Raw genomic sequence first — 16,725 nt, 5'->3', positions numbered from 1 at the left:
AACCATTACCGGCGGCATCTTCCACCCTAAAAGCATGATGGTAACACAAGATTGACGGATACGGAGAAGCGACAAAAGCCACGATTTGGACCAAACCTCCAAGTCAAATTCTGCGCGTCGGTGGCGAGAGTTGACGACGCGCGTCCACGTGCTTTTACTCTTCCACTCCACACGCCACGCATCAGCCACGGGAGAAAAAGTACGTGTTTTGAGGCAGTCGTTTCTTCTTCCATGGTGGCAGTTTTGGGCGGGGCATATGAATTTTTTGGGTATTAATGTAAAGAAAAAGGAGAAATTTCTTTTCTGATTTCTCTTAAATTCAATTCTCTTAGATGATTCAGAGAAAACAATTAGTGTGCCGACTGACTTGCATCTTTTTTGTCGAATGGTCAAAGTCTAACTAGATTTGGACACATATTGACATCCTAACTTTTGTCTTCTTATTTTCTTTTATGCACTGATGAGCAAAGTAATAAATAGTCTTTTAACATAATATATTATCTTTGTAAGACTAAAATTCTGAACAATTATTTTCCAGAAATTGAAATTAATTGGCAAACTAATATGTAAGTATTATGTGTTCTTGTCTTTATTATTTATCTTTTAAAAAATATTAATTAATTTTTTTTTAAGTTAATAGTAAGGTCTTACGATCGAATCTTATCTTCATAACTTATGAATGATTATGGATGAATAATAAAAAATCAAAAATACAATTATTTATTTGTCCATATTCAAAGGGGTCATTAGGCACAAAGACACACTTGTTTGGTGTTTTATGTCACACCAACAGTGAGGTAGTAGTATTGGTGTTGTAGAGGAATAAGTGGCAGTGTTTTGTTTACATGTCCAGTTTATGAACTCATTCATGGCAAAGCTTGGAGGGAGGGGTCAAAAGAGGAGGATGGTGTGAAGAGCGTGGAGGAGCGTGAACCATTAGTGAGAGAGAAGCCATTTAAGTGAGTTCAAGTGCCAGCCTCCAACATGAATCTACCACATTGTTATCATTTGGAAATGATGAAGCATATTAGTATTGCATTCATTCAAAACCATCCAAATTTCATGTCTATAGTACTACACACTTATACAAACTAAACTTAAAAATCATATATTGTATAAACTAGAGTATTAAATATATTTTTTGAATCATCAAAACTAAGTCAATAATTATCTAAGAAATTAGTCAATCGATATCGAGCTACGATAATATCCTTGAATTCAATCACAGCGGCTATCGTAGTTAGTAAAAATGTTGACTTACGATAATATGATCAAGATCTCAAAATTTAAAAAAAAAATATTTTCATATTATCCAAATTTTTATGTGCATGCATATACTTAAATTTTTTCTTTCTAGTGTCATATATGTAAACAATTATAATGATGTAGAATTGTTTGCTGACCACAACCACCACATGAAGAAGAGTCATACCAATAAGTGCTGTTTATATATACTTTAAATGACATACAAATGGAAGTCAAAAGATAGAATTTTAGATCTGAAAGCCAATATATGACTTCGAGACACCCACAGAAAATACTATATAGACTCACATACAATAAAGTCAATTACTCTTATCAAAGAAGAAAAGTCTGCATTGACTTCCTCTCTCTCTCTCTCTCCCTCTCTCTCTCTCTCTCTCTCCCTCTCTCTCTCTCTCTCTCTCTCTCTCTCTCTCTCTCTCTCTCTCTCTCTCTCTCACACACACACACACATTTGTATAAAACCCTATCCCAATTGAAACTTGAGCTGCCAATGACAACTTCAATATCTGCCTTTCTCGCCTCACCCTTCTTCCTCAGATAGCCATAGTCTCAGAGCTGCAGTGTGATCACTGTTTGGAGAACTCCATTTCTTCCATTGGCTTTCATGGAAGGAGTACTTGAAGTCCCAGAATACTATCTCTGTCCTATATCTCTTCAGATGATGAGGGATCCGGTGACCGTCACCACCGGCATAACGTACGATCGGGAGAGCATCGAGCGGTGGTTGTTCTCCGGCAAGCACCGCGACTGCCCCGTCACCAAGCAACCGCTGCCCCCGGAGCTCGACCTCACACCGAACCACACTCTCCGTCGGCTGATTCAAGCGTGGTGCGTGGAGCACGCGTCGGACGGCGTGGAGCGGTTCCCGACTCCCCGTCCCACGGTCGACAAGTCCCAGGTCGCCGCCATCCTCGATGAGGTCGTGATTCCGCAGACGCGGATGAACGCTCTCCAAAGGCTGAAGAGCGTCGTGTTGGAGAGCGATCGCAACCGACGGTGCATCGAGGAATCCGGTGCGGCTGATCTCTTGGTCTCGATCATAAGAGAACAAGAGGAATGCAATGATGGCGATGAAGCTCTGGCTATCTTGTGCTCCCTTCAGATCTCGGGAGAACGCCTTCTCGATCTGCTTCGAAGGAACGACGATCTCATCGGAACGCTAACGTCGATCTTGAGCCAACGGAACGACCAGTCGCAAGCCTACGCCCTCCTCCTCCTCAAATCTCTGGTCCCTGTCATGTCCCCGTCCAAAATGTCAGATCTGAGAGAGGAGTTCTTCTCCGGGATCGTGAAGGGGCTGCAGGACAAGGTCTCGAGACAGGCCACCAAGGCCGCGCTGCAGATTCTCGCCGGCGTTTGCTGCTGCAAGAGGAACAAGGTGAAGGCGGTGCGAGCCGGAGCTGTCTTCGTCCTGATCGAGCTGTTGCTGGGTGAGACCGAGAGGAGGAGGTGCGAGATGCTGCTGGCGGTGCTGGACCAGCTCTGCGGGTGCGCCGAGGGGCGGGCGGAGGTGGTGGCGCACGCGGCGGGGATCTCCGTGGTGTCGAAGAAGATACTCCGGGTTTCGAAGCTGGCGAGCGCCATGTCGGCTAGGATACTGTGCTCGGTGGCGAAGCTGTCGCCGTCGCCGCCGGTGCTGCAGGAGATGCTGCAAGTGGGGGCGGTGTCCAAGCTGTGTTTGCTGCTTCAGGTGGACTGTGGAGTGAGGCTCAAGGATAAGGCGCAGGAGATACTGAAGCTGCACTCTAGGGTTTGGAGGAGCTCTCCCTGTTTGCCACCTCTGTTGCTGGCTTCCTATCCATGACTCCATCGAATGACTTGAGAAAACTCTTCTTCTCCACTTCATTCTCTACATAAATCGTATGCTTATTTCCATTAACTATGGATAGTATTCATGTTTCCAATGCATTGAAATCAGTACTATAAGAATGGTTGGGTCTGTTTTAACTATTCTACGGCAATAATTAATCTTTTCGAATGTGTCGACTAGCTTAGTCGATAAATACTTTGATAGTTTATCGTATGGTTTTAGACTCGTATTCTACCTTCGTCACTTATCGTTTATAAAAATAAAAATAATCTTTTTCCCTTCATGTTGGTTTTAGTTACATTACCATATTATGCAAAATTATTTGTTGTTATTGTTGTTGTTGTTGACTTGCATTATATGCATTCAAGTCGGCATCCAAGCAATATTTATTCCTAAGGTTCGATAAAGAGTCTTAATAAGGTGGTGTTATCTTTAGTATATTTGTTTATGGATTGGAGTTTCTATAATACTTCTGTTTAATCTCACATTAATATAAAAATGGGTAAATGTTAGGGAGGGGAAAAGAACATGAAATGGAAAGAATAAATTAGAAATTAATAAATAAAAAATACATGAGAAAAGTCAATACAAAATTTTTTGACGTTGTTTGATAACTCCTGTTTACTTGAAAAAAAATCAAATTCTTCGTCATATAGATGGATCATAAAATCTTCGAGTTATTCTCGTTCAGACAAACATAAATCTTGAAAAATTTATGTATTTTCTCTTACCTTAAGTATCAATACATACAAAATAATACATCTTGAAAAATATAGAGATACATATAAAACAATCAAACCCTAATTATCAATAATTTTTTTCTTTTAATAGAATTCCTTCACGTGGGAATTTTTTTTTTATTTTATCTTTATACTTATTTCATGAATCTCAAAATATAATATATTACATTACATCCGAGAAAGAAGATTCATTCTGATCGGATGGCAATTCCAGTACTGCAATCCGCATGGAGGTAAATATTGTGCGGCAACCAAGAACTTACTATTCCAAAAGGAACAGCAAGAAATGGCAGCACAGTGTTATGGAACTCCCATCGACACCGCCACCACTTTTCAACCTCCAGACTCTTAACTTGGAATTCCAACATCGCAATAAAATGGAGTGCTGTCACCATCTTCCTTCCATGGATATATGCATGCTGCTGTATTTGACCACGCGAACGAAGATGGTATCCGTTGAATGCAGAACGCCAAAGTCAATGGTGTCAGCTTATTGCAGGAGTTCCATCGCAACCAAAGGAGGAGGCCAAATGTTACTTGGTCTGCGGAAATCACGGTCAGCAGATCAACTTGTCTGCCATCGACGTCGATGGGTCGTGAAGCTGTGCGAGATGGAGAAGATGATGATGATGATGAGCAGTGTCAATTTAAATTTCTGGGAAATTAGCGGAGCATCACCAGTTGTTTCTCTTCTTTGGAGTTGACCAGTATCATGATGACAACGTCTCAACTAAATAGTAAAGACTCTTTCGATCAGAATGCGCTCAGCTTTGCAAATTGTGTTGCTGTCTTTTTCTAAAGCAGTGGTAAGAAGAGAAGGCAAAAGAAAGAAGATGTTAGAAGATTCTCACGTAATTATAGGTGTTTTTTTTTCCTTTTATGTCTATTTTGTAGTAAATATATTCAATATTATCTTTTATTTTAATTTGTTTATTTACATAATTTTTGTTATTCATTTAGGGTATTACTGGGATAAGATTAACGTTCATTGAATTAGATACCATTCGATACAAAAACTAAGAGTAATGGGTTATGGAGGGAATGAGAGAGAAGAGGAGGTTGGCTTGTCATCCAATGGGAGAGAGAAGTTGGCTTCGTCAGCCAATGAGACTCCACCTCCAACGCTACAGTCCGCCAATAGAGAGAGAGAACGAAAGAGGGAGAGAGAGGTTGGCTTGGTCATCCAATGAGACTCCCGCTTCCAACGTCGAGCGTCCGCCAATCAGCGGCCATCATCTACTTACCGAGTCCTCCGCTCTCTATCCGACCACAAATAAAATCAATCGATCAGCCGCACGCTCCTCGTCGCACGGCCTTCTCTCCCACCGCAAGCTGGGCGACGGCCTATGGCTGCAAATGACGGCGTCGACCTCCTCCATTCTTTACTTTGACCCGTCAGCCCCACTCCGCCCACAGAAACCCAACGCTTGTACGTTTCCATCAAGTTCATATGCTGTGTACAATGATTCTGGAATACTCCTCCAGGCTATGCGCGTGAGATGTGGGATGGAAATCAACAAAGCAGGAGAGGTGTTGCCCCTGATGACTCGTCATTTTGTGGCACGTGGTTTAATTCGATGTTGGTCAGCGTTTACTTTCGGTCGGAGCTGCGCTGCGGACTGATGTTAAGAGCGTATGCTTTTTGAGAATATGAGATTGACTATCTGATTACCACTTTGATCTCATTCCACTATTTACCATTAGTATATGAAAACAACACCGGACACAAAAGAACAAGGTAAAATTTTCACCAAAACAAGATACAAATTGCAGTCTAAAAATATCCACCAAGATCTCACAGGTATTTCAGCAGGCAACTTACAGTGGCTTGTCAATGCGCACCTATAGAATAAAATGTCAATCCTTAAAAATCTTCTTTACTTGATGAAGGGAGAAGAAAATAAAATTTATGAATTTTTCACGCAATAATTTCAGCAGCCTACAAGTGAGGTGATAAAAAAAACCTGTCACACTTGTGTTGACAACTTCACGAGAACTAATCTCTCCAAGTAAGATCAACCCCACAATCAACAAGAAACACCCGGAGAGTGTCTCAAATCACTGGGTCCAATGGTGATGCACCTAGCACAATGTCTTCCCAAGTGCAGACATTTGATTGCAGGAATGAGTTATCATAGTTGGCACAATGAATTGCTACGGATCATCAGAGCCCCAGGCATCATCACGCAAGGACCTCCGAGTCACTATTCGATTTTTTCTTGCTTCTTCCTGTTTCCTCAGATCATTAGACCCGAATTCGGTAGACGGCTTTATTCCCACTACCTGAGCAATCAACCTTTGGGCTGTTCTTGCAGAAGTCTTAGGCCTCGGGTAAGGAGGTTCCAGATCTGAAAGTTCCAACCTCCGTTTAAGTAACCAAAGGTACAAACAGCTAAAAATCACATGCAAACATCAAAATAAGATGTAAAACTGAACAGAAAGAATTGCAACAGAAAAGGCTACCCAGAAAGTTCTGGACAGTGTAATCCCTACAGTTTGTGGCAGATATCAGCGAAAGAAACAAAAAAAAAAGTTACATCAGAAAAATGTAAAAGATAAAGGAAAGGAAACAGTATACCTTTGGTGCAGATCTGGTTCCACAGGTTATCATCCTCCTGCAGAGAACGGACTTTGAATGGATAGTGAGTGATGTTTTGAGCATCACGTGCTGCAACCAGAAACAAGTATTGTAATCTGCCATATTATTATTAACAAGACCATCTGAACTTTAAAAAAATAACTAAGACTAGTTTCTGTTGAGAAAACTACAATATCAAAATATTCAAAAAAAAAATAAAGAAAATTGAAGTTTTCAATTCTCTAAGGAATCCAGAAATTGGTTTTAAATATAAAACTTATTCAGTACATTAAACAGTATAAATTATTTTCCCATTAGTTGAAAGAGGAATCTAAAGTGTCATATATGATAGTTCCAATGTACATGTGCTGCTCATTCCAATTATTGGTAAGAGTTGTTGGATAGGCACAATAGCAATTTGCTTCCACTTTCTTTAATATCCAAATTTCTGAATGGATCTGAGCACTTTTGTGAAATTATTGGGGAATCCTATCTTTAGAAGATCAAAGTTGACCAATTAAGGAAAGTTGGATGGTCAGCTAGTAACCCAAAAATTTCAGGGATAATTTCTCTAGTCTCTTCTTTCACCTTTACCTAGTTTCACCTCTCTTAGATTACTTGTCACTATACTTAAACGAGTCTAATGTTAGTATAAGCAATTAACTATGAATGCTCTTGCAACCTATTATTACTTAACAACTGTGAGGCTCACTTTGAATTGCTTGTCATGTGCACGCACGGGCACACACACACACACACACACACACACACACACACACACACACACACACACATATATATATATATATATAGGATTTTGTTTGATGGACTAAGGCAAGAATCTCAAGGAAGCAGAAATATGTCTGATTAATTTGATCGATTCTGAGTAACAAAGACAGCATGAACCTTCTGAAGGAGCAATGTAACCCTCGAAGCATAGTCTTCCATTTCTTATCCTGCTTGTAAAAATTCAGATTTCGTATCGGTTTAAACAGGGAAACAAAGCTTCTAAAGGATGGAATGAATGAATACCATAAAAATGCTACAGTGACGACATGGGATAATGAAATTGGAGATATGAGGTGAAAGTTAAAACATAAAAGGGTCCAAACTCCTTGAATCCTAGCCCTCGATAACTTATACTATCAAATGTGGCTCTTCAGAGGCAAGAACATTTGGCCTAAATTGACTAGATCCTGTAGCCATTAATCAAATATTTTCTTTCTTCCTCCTTTCTTTTACATGATGAGTAGGATGCAATGCAGTTTAAATCACGAAACAGATTCCATATAATGCTCCTCCTTCAAAAAGACATCTAGTTGAGAAGTTCCTCGGAATGCTGCCAAAATATCAGTATCTCTGACAGTACAATAAGACAATTTATAATCTGGGTAATACCAGCCTTAAATCTACCACTTTAGTCATTCTTTTTGGTGACACGATTACCACCATACAACTCATAAATTAAGAATTCTGATAACATCAAGATCTACATGATGCAAACAAAGGTAGGCAATACCGAATGATACCGCCCGGTACGGATAGTATGTACCGGTCCGACGACATACCGGTACGTGGACTGTCCGCTACCCGACGGAACAAAAAATAATAATAAAATTATATATATATATATATATATATATATATATATATATATATATATATATATATATATATATATATATATATATATATATATATTAGAAAAAGGCGACATTCGGTGACGTCGCCTTTTTCGGATTATATACATATATACATATACATATATATCGAGCGATATACCGCTCGATATACAGTTTCGTACCGTACCGAGCGAACGTCGAAACTCCGGTACGATACGAAATTGCAGACCTTGATGCAAACTATGATGAACAAATGAATATTTTGACAAAAAAAAAATTGACTATCATCAACTAATTTCAATCCCATGATGAAATGAAATGGTTTTTTGTCAGAACATGTATATGATGAATCAAATACATTGTTATTCTATACACAACACAATGTTTGGTATTGCAAGCTAAAAAATAAACTGAGCTGCCTCTTATTTTGAATCAAAACATCTATTCTAAGACAAATTCTCCTACATCCTGATCCTGTGCATCGTGATCCGTGTGTTACATGTAAATCATAATAGACAAAATCCTTTTATAAAAGAGTATAAAGAATAGTTAGGCACAAATCTAATATCTATTGAAAGAAAAGCACAATGGCCAATGAGATAAAAATAACGAATCATAAATGGATTTCAGAATACATAGATAAAAGAACCATTATGAGCGACTGGTAGTTGCATAACGACATGGCTTCACAACTGTTATTGAGATTTAAAGGAGATCTCAAATTTTAGTTTGTTCAAACACCCATGACTATGATGCTATTCAAATGCATGTTCCAGAACATAGATAGGCATGCACATATTCATAGGCTTCTTGCTAATATCCATAGACTTGCTCTCGGTGACAGATATATATCATATATTCCAGGTGGTGCATTTATTACTCTGTTATAATAAATCTGCATTTGGACTTTCTTCTTTTTAGAGCAATCATAGTAAGCACTATGTCTATGGCAGCCTTTTTGAAGTATGATTGTTACAATAGAAAAGGCATGTTTCAGTGCATTATCCAATTATAGGCATCATGAGATTCCAAATCCTTGATGTGGAATCATGCCAACTGATCAAAGACTGAATTTTCAGGTTTAGTCATAAAAAGTTTCTGGTTAGGCATAAAATTAAAGTTATGTGAATGTCAGCAACCATAAGCTTCACGATATGGATGCATATTCGAACATGTCATCAAGAATGAAACCTTCAGGACTACAACCCTTTTTCATGGCAAAGGAAAACTAAACAATTCATCTTTCTGACATGATAGATCAAGATAGATCTTAACTCGAACTGGCATCTGCCTCAAGAGATCAAAATCTTGCTAATTGACTTTAGTGACAACTGAGAAACACCATAGTTTTACTGCCAACCATTTGATTCATGCAGGAGATATCAAGTGTTTAGATAATAACCCTCAAACTATAGTTGTAACAAAAAATGTTTGTCAAAAAGAAAGTAGGTCATACAACATACCAAATGCTGGTGTTCGGAAAACTGCAAGTGCAACAGTGTCATCGACCCATCGGATAGCAAACCCACCATCTTTGAATTTCTCGAAGAACTTCTCTAACTCCGTTGTTCGAGTACTAGGCGGAAAGTCATATAGCACAAGAACATGGTTGGTACCATATCCAGCTAAGAACATAGAAATATATCACATTCAACCCTTTTTTTCTGTTCTGATGAAAAAAGACTCCAAAGCTAATCAAGAACGGCAGATTAAAGCTTAAGAACACTCACAATTCCTGCCCCCGCTTGCTGCATCGTCCTCAGCACGACGTTGATGACCCTCAATTGATTCAATGTCCAACTTCGAGTTGTCATCGGCAAGGGTCACGGCATCCACCTGTTCACTGTACAAGCAACTCTTTTGGTACAAGAAAGATCCCCTTCCCCGCCTCTTTGGAGTTACAAGCACCTCGGGATCTTTCCTTGAAGAACTAGATGCCTCTCCATCTCCAGTGTTCGAAGATAGCAACGATTCGTCATGGATGCCACGGTCTGCAATTGCCTCCCAATCTGCACATTTACCACCAGAAATGCTGATATCAACTAAACTATTTAACATCCCCAGCTAACGGCCGCAAGAAAGTACCATCTTCGTCTTCTTCGTGGTCGCTAGAAGGAGTTGAAACCCTAATTTCTTCTTGCGGCGAAATCTTCTCCCTCACTGGCTCAGAACCCCTTTAATCCACAAGAAATGAAAAAGTAACGAAACCAGCACGAGAATTATAAGAAACCATTCAAGAGTCAAAGTCGAAAGCGCCGCCATGCCTAATTCTTCGATCTTTAGGTCGGCGCTTACCCTGATGTCGGGGTCAAAGGCGGAACGGAGCCGCGGGCACGAATGGCGAAACCGCGGGACCGGAGCTCGTCGGCCTTCAGGGAGAAGCCACGGGAGGAGTGAAGGTCGGCGAGATCCCCGAGGGCGGCGGCGAGGCGGAGATCGCCGGATGGCGACGGGGGGCCATCCAGGGTTTGCAGCCTCAAGACCACTGATTCGAGGACGGAGATGGCCCCCTCGACATCGCCGCGGTCGACCAAGTCCTCTACTGCCTCACTCCACCCGTCTCCTCCGCCTCCGCCGCAACCTACGCCGCCGGCCTCCATCGCTGCTTCTCTTCCACTTCAATGCGTATGAAAAGATCGGAGAAGAGTCCGGCGCGGCCGACTTTATCGAGTTCCATTGTAATGGGCCTAATTAAGCCCAATAAGTATGTAAGAGGACAAAAGCGATCTCTAACAAGACATTAGAATTAAGCTCAATAAGCCCAGTAATTAATCCCTCGACTTACTCAAGCTTCTTACTGTGTGGTAGAATTACATGGGAAGGCGCCTAAATAACACTTATTGGGTTCGTGCCTTCCCTCCATATATTTATCCAAAGTCCGAACGCTATGATTTCCCTCCTTCCCCGCCCCTCGTTTTGCTCTTCCTCCTCTTGTTTCCCTCTCCGCTCCCCGCCCTCTCTTTTTCCCTCCGATCGCTTCTAGTCCGATCGCCCCTCCTGCCGCCGATCTATCTTAGAATCCTTCAACCCCCTGAGATCGGCTCCGCCTTACCGCTTCCGCCGTCAAATTCGACCAGAACTAGGGTTCCGGGCCCGGATTTCGTCCCCGCAGCCGATCTCTTGGCTTTCGCCGCGGGATCGGGGATTTCTAGCTGGATTATTGTTGGTTTGATCTGGTTCGGGTTGATGTCCAGCATCCAGGCAGCTGGGAAGCAACCGGCTCAGCAGCCAGGGCAGATGTTTCAGCCGTCAAAGCAGTGCTTGCCGTTTGCCTCGTCAAGACCGCCGTTCGTCTTGCTGGATGGGCATCAGGGGTTCTCAGCCGCCGTCGGTCGGTCGGGCGCCGGAGACGACATGGCCGATGCGCTGGTTATTAAGACTCCTGTGAGTTTCTGGTGGAGGTTTGTCGGTCTTTTTTTATCCTTGAGTTGAACTAAAAGACTTCCTTAACTGCATGCTCCATTTGTGTTACTTACTGTTTATTTGTCGATAGTTATTGGTTTAGGTTTATTGTCCGGAGTGATTTGGTGTTTTCCATCGTCAAGGTGGACCAATTAAGGAGTTGCCAATTTGGTATTCAGGTGCTATATAACTTCTTGCATAAATTATTTCCATTCGTAGTAGGTTTGTCTCAAGTTAATTAGGATAGGTTAGCAACCGTCCAAGCTTAGCTCTACCTTGTTACCATTTTAGTCATGATCTAGGTTCGAGTTCCTCATGGGTCCTTGTCCCCATGGAGTTCCCGGAAGGTGCTCCTGGGGACATGCAATGTCATGTATTCACTTTTTGCTCGATATCCCATTCAGAAGTAGCTGTGTGTAACCATAGATAACTTGGATCAGTAAGAATTCTTGGTGGGTGAGGATTGATCTTGAGTGGTCGGGAGCAGTGAGTTGGAAATAGAATCATCATCTCCTATTTATTGAACTTTCTGTATAATTTCTTTCACGTAAAATTCGTGCAGTGTTTGCTGAATGCTGCTGGATGAGATGTAGGAAATTTAATGAAACAATTTTGAAACTTTGTAGATCATTTTGAGTGATTACTATTTTCTGGTAAGCATGCATATCTTTTTTGTTTATTGTTCCCTTCTTATTTCTGTTAGCTTCTTGACAAAATTAAAGAGAACTTGGTTGCATTCAAGTTTGAAAGAGGCTGAGGTTAGTAATGATCCTTTTTCATTTGGAAATTGGCCTTAACTAGAGTCACTGTCGTTTTTAATTTAAATAATAACCCATTTCTTCAGTTTTGGGGAGGATAGCATTGATATCCCTTTGCAATTGAAAATGTATTTTGCTATGGAAAATTAGAGGTTGATTCCAGTAACTAGTGATGTTACTCTTTTAAAATGATTGCAGAAACACTTCACTTTTAGACCCAAGTCCTAGATGATGATGCTTACATGTTCTTCTCCACATCTTGTTGCACCAGATACTGTTGAACCGGTGCCCAATGCATGGTGGTGGCAATGCAATCTTCATTAGCTGAAGTGTTTGCTTTGTTGCTTTTCTGAATGTAGTGTGTCCTACACTTGATAAATTTTAGATGCATGGTAATTCCTCAGCAATGTTGAATTTTTAGCATGTTGTTAAGATATGTCCTGTCAAGGCTTTGCCATAGAGTTTGATGATAATATATCATCTTCTTTATCCAAATTTTTATTTTTTTTTCTTCTAGTTGTTTAAAATGCCAATCATTGTTTGACAATATGTAGTTGAAGAGAAAGTCTGTACAAGAAGATAATGAAGCTAAAGTACTGCACGAACGGGCAACTAGCACTGGATATGCTGTGGGATTCACAAGTCCTCTACTCACACCGGTGTCAGAAAAAGGAAGAAAGACGTATAGTAAGTCCAAGATTTCTAAGCACAGTAAGTCCAGCACTCAAACCCTTCTGTCATATGCTGGTGAGTCGATCTATTTATTCTAATTTATCAACTCAACATGGTTAGGTCTAGCATTTGGAAAAAATCACTCACCGCTTACTTCGATACATGTAGTTGTAAATTGCCTTTCTAGTTGAAGTTCTCATCAGATGATCAAACTTTGTTGTCCTGATTGAAAAATAGTTCTCTTTTAGTGTAGATATTTGAACATAACTATTGTTATTATTGGGCCATTTGCAGGTTCACCTCCTGGCAACAATCTTACTGCAGTTGGAAATAGTCGTTATGATAGCTCCCTAGGTGATTGAGTCCATTGTTAACCTGATACTGATGAAGAATCAATTAGTTAATCTGTCGAATTATTCTGGATGTTGTTTTCCTGTATTACTGAAGATCATATTTCTTCATTTTTTTTAAGGGCTTTTGACCAAGAAGTTTATCAATTTGCTTAGACATGCACAAGATGGCATCCTTGATCTGAATAAAGCCACAGAAATTTTGAAGGTAATGCCATTAACTGCTAAGTACTTCTTCAGTTATCCAAATTTAACAAATATATCTGTACAGGTGCAAAAGAGGCGGATATATGACATCACTAATGTTCTTGAAGGCATTGGACTTGTAGAGAAAACACTTAAGAACAGGATCTCTTGGAAGTAACTTCTTTTTTTTTTATCAGATTTTTGCTTGTTTCTGTGTGCTTCTGTGAGATTTTCAACCTATGAAGAACTCAGCACAATATGATGTTGAATGCCAGGGGACTAGATGACATGGGTCCAGTTGAGGTTGATGATGATGCTTCGATTTTACAGGTGTGATTCACGTGCGCTTTTTTTCCTTGATTACCGAAAGTACTTTGCAGTCTACTTAGTTCTTATGTTGCTCCATTATGTAGTCACTTAATATGGAAAAGGTAACACAATGTGAATCCACTTTTTATTGTTTATTCAGGAAGAAATTGACAAACTTACATTGGAGGAGTGCAGATTAGATGAGCTTATCAGGTGAATATTATAGTTGGAGCGAGTAGATTTTTAAAATGTTTTATCAATCATGGTGAAAATTATAAGTTATTTGAAGCCAAATGCAAGAAAGACTGAGGGACCTCAGTGAAGATGAAAGCAATCATAAGTAAGCATCTTCGTTAATGCATATGTATGCTAGAGATGTTGGTTTAACTTCTGCTCTCAATTGCTACAAAATCTGTTTGCCTTTAGGTGGCTTTACGTGACTAAAGATGATATCTCGCTCCTTCCCTGCTTTCAGGTTTCAGTTTTTTTGCTTTGGAACTCTAATTCCCATAGTTTATCTTAGATGTAACTTGTTTACTGAAAACAGATATTAGGTGCTGTAAAGTGTAAATAAACCTGCAATTCTTGTATTATCTCTAATATGCAGAACAAAACACTAATAGCAATTAAAGCACCTCATGGTACTACCCTTGAAGTTCCAGATCCTGATGAGGTGAGCAATAGCAGGGTCTAGTAAAAAGTAACTTAGAGTTCAATGTCTAGTTTTGAATAGTACAAAATACATACAAATATTTGTAAGTTCTATGATCATGTGGTGCAGGCTGAGGAATATCCTCAGAGGAGATACCGGATTGTCCTAAGAAGCACTATGGGTGCTATAGATGTATACCTTGTGAGGTAAAATTCTTTCTGTTTTTATTTGGAATTTCTATCTCTATAAGCAAGTTGAATGCCCAAGTTGCCATCGATTATGTTCTCATTGCTATTGTTCTTTCTTCTTTAGTCAATTTGAAGACAAGTATGAGGGGATGAGTGGTGTTGAGATGCCCCCGAAGGTCCTTCCCATATCAAATTCAGGATCTGTCGAGAACTACATGGTGCCATTTGTCACAGAAGAGAGCAGAGGGAATGGAATGGAGCTTGATATTCAACACAGCGAGAGGATCTGGTCTGATGTAAATTCTTCACGGGATTTTGATGGTGGTATGATGAAGATTGTTCCTTCAGACATTGATGTAAGTAGTTTTGAAGATGCAGATTTAAACAACATAATCCTTATAATGGTCTTTCATTTGTCTGTGATGGCTTTGATCGACTTTCATTGTCGATACTAACTCTCTGAAGCCAAAATCTCTTAGCTAGAAATATATCACCATGGTGACTTGAGTCATGTAGATCTTCAAGACTTGTACATGCAGTCAATTATGATCCACCTCCAGAATAAGTTGACATAAACCAATCAGCCATAATTTAGTTTTATTATAATTTATAACGAAGCTAATAATGGTAGTTTTTTCTTCTTGTTTTTTTTTTATTTCTTTATCTTAATTTCTTATTGACAAGATCTGGTGTAATTCCTATGGCATGAAGCTTCTGTCTTCAATATGCACTTGTACCTTATCTGCATAATATTTGACTTGTTATGAAAATTCTTTCTTCTTTGAGAAACAGTTTGCTTCTTCATCCTCTTGTTCAGAATATTCAAGGATGTAGAAGTAGAAAGCACCATTAGACTTCCATTTGTTCTTACATTGCTTTATGTTTCTGGTTCTTACAATTGATCTGTCACCTACATCTGTACACGGAAAAAATAATTGGTGAAATCATTGCACATCATTGTTTACAGAATGTGTGAATGGATTACAAGAAAATTCTATTAACATTGGTTGATTTACTATGTGCTGCAGACCGAAGCTGATTATTGGCTTCTATCAGATGCTGGTGCTAGCATTACAGATATGTGGAAGACTGCATGCATCCTTTCTAAGACATTGCTCTCTTTTTTTTATGTTCTCTGTTGACCATCTTTTTGGAACCTTAACTCGAGCCACAGCAGAGGTTAAATGGGATGACATCAGCGCAGGTGGTGCCAACACACCTCAACCACGAGCTCCGTCTGGTGTTGTTGAGGTATCTTCAGATGCAAATTCTTCCCTTAGATGAATGCAGGATAGGTGGACTATGTAACTCAGAAGCCTGAGGACTGGTTTTTGTGTTGGAAGCAGTCTGCTTCCCCGTTCTAAATGCAAAGGTTGATGAAGATACTGTGGAATGCTTATTATTTGGGGCAGTCAAGTGGATTTGGTGAACGTTATGGTATATACATGTCTAAGTCTCTGTAAGAGGAATCTGCCAATCTGTCCTTTGGCAAAAACTGGCCTGTGGGTCATCCCATGATATTTTGGCCTAGAGATTAGACCTGCAATCACATTGTAATCTTTCGTTTCCTTGAGGCTTTCCTCCTGTTCTATATATGAAGGTCTTGTACTGCTCGAGTTGCCATTTTGAGTTGTGGTCATACCAGATGTTAATCTATGGATCATATGGACAAAGCTAGGTATATTGGTGAGTCTGGCTTTGTGTCTCATCCATTGAATGATGCCAAGCAAAATTGGTGTGTCGTTGAAGAAGCCAGTATTAAGCAAAGCTTAGCTGGGTAGATGTTGAGGATGCATGTCCTAGGGTGGGTGTCATGCTTCTCGGCTTTTGTCCCCTCTTGGGAGCTAAGCATCCACAAGCAAATGCCTAGGCAATCATATCACCGTACCATTTCAACCAACCTCCTTAGGAGGTAAGCCGGATGATCCAATCCACTCGTCAACGCGTGTCAACTCTCTCTTCCGTTCAACCGTAATTAAGAAAATAGGCATGATCACCTAACCTGCTTAACTGTTCGTGTTCTACCTATTCATGATCACCTAAGCTGCATCCTCCACGGTACTAAGTACTAACCCTTACATGAATGCACATTGGTATTCTTTATGATGCTTTAAAAGGTCGACGCTAGAGCAACTTGCACCCACGCCAATTTTTAACAAACTGAAACTATAAAATTCGTGCTATGAATTGAT

The 16,725-nt window shown here is 40.0% G+C and overlaps 3 protein-coding genes across 6 annotated transcripts; 2 read left to right on the top strand and 1 right to left on the bottom strand.

The window, feature by feature from the left end:
* Positions 1 to 1,769: 1,769 nt before the first annotated feature.
* LOC103968371 (E3 ubiquitin-protein ligase PUB23) lies at positions 1,770 to 3,216 on the top strand. Its single transcript, XM_009381552.3, has one exon. It carries the CDS (start codon positions 1,871 to 1,873, stop codon positions 3,068 to 3,070), a length of 1,200 nt encoding a protein of 399 aa, XP_009379827.2. The 5' UTR covers positions 1,770 to 1,870; the 3' UTR covers positions 3,071 to 3,216.
* Positions 3,217 to 5,538: 2,322 nt separating this feature from the next.
* LOC135624920 (uncharacterized) lies at positions 5,539 to 10,678 on the bottom strand. The gene is made up of 6 exons (XM_065129019.1): positions 10,312 to 10,678; positions 10,102 to 10,190; positions 9,747 to 10,025; positions 9,480 to 9,641; positions 6,395 to 6,484; positions 5,539 to 6,164 (listed from the first exon to the last, which is right to left on the bottom strand). The coding sequence occupies exons 1-6, from the start codon at positions 10,614 to 10,616 to the stop codon at positions 5,971 to 5,973; spliced, it is 1,119 nt and encodes a 372-aa protein (XP_064985091.1). The 5' UTR covers positions 10,617 to 10,678; the 3' UTR covers positions 5,539 to 5,970.
* An 81-nt stretch (positions 10,679 to 10,759) lies between these two features.
* On the top strand, positions 10,760 to 16,162 carry LOC135585811 (transcription factor E2FB-like). 4 transcript variants are annotated; one of them, XM_065129015.1, is made up of 15 exons: positions 10,760 to 11,400; positions 12,731 to 12,923; positions 13,143 to 13,202; positions 13,321 to 13,406; positions 13,470 to 13,558; positions 13,660 to 13,714; positions 13,854 to 13,906; positions 13,983 to 14,033; positions 14,120 to 14,168; positions 14,301 to 14,366; positions 14,475 to 14,551; positions 14,658 to 14,889; positions 15,562 to 15,628; positions 15,708 to 15,784; positions 15,880 to 16,162. In XM_065129015.1, exons 1-15 carry the CDS (start codon positions 10,831 to 10,833, stop codon positions 15,895 to 15,897), a joined length of 1,743 nt encoding a protein of 580 aa, XP_064985087.1. In that variant the 5' UTR covers positions 10,760 to 10,830; the 3' UTR covers positions 15,898 to 16,162. The 4 variants fall into 4 exon arrangements, with proteins under 4 accessions (XP_064985087.1, XP_064985090.1, XP_064985089.1 ...); XM_065129018.1 differs by having other exon boundaries at positions 12,731 to 12,863; positions 15,708 to 16,162; XM_065129017.1 differs by having other exon boundaries at positions 10,761 to 11,400; positions 12,731 to 12,887; positions 15,708 to 16,162.
* The last annotated feature ends 563 nt before the right edge of the window (positions 16,163 to 16,725 follow it).

Source organism: Musa acuminata, chromosome BXJ2-10, assembly GCF_036884655.1.
Source record: "Musa acuminata AAA Group cultivar baxijiao chromosome BXJ2-10, Cavendish_Baxijiao_AAA, whole genome shotgun sequence".
Lineage (NCBI taxonomy): Eukaryota > Viridiplantae > Streptophyta > Magnoliopsida > Zingiberales > Musaceae > Musa > Musa acuminata.
This window is presented reverse-complemented; position numbering and strand designations above follow the sequence as displayed.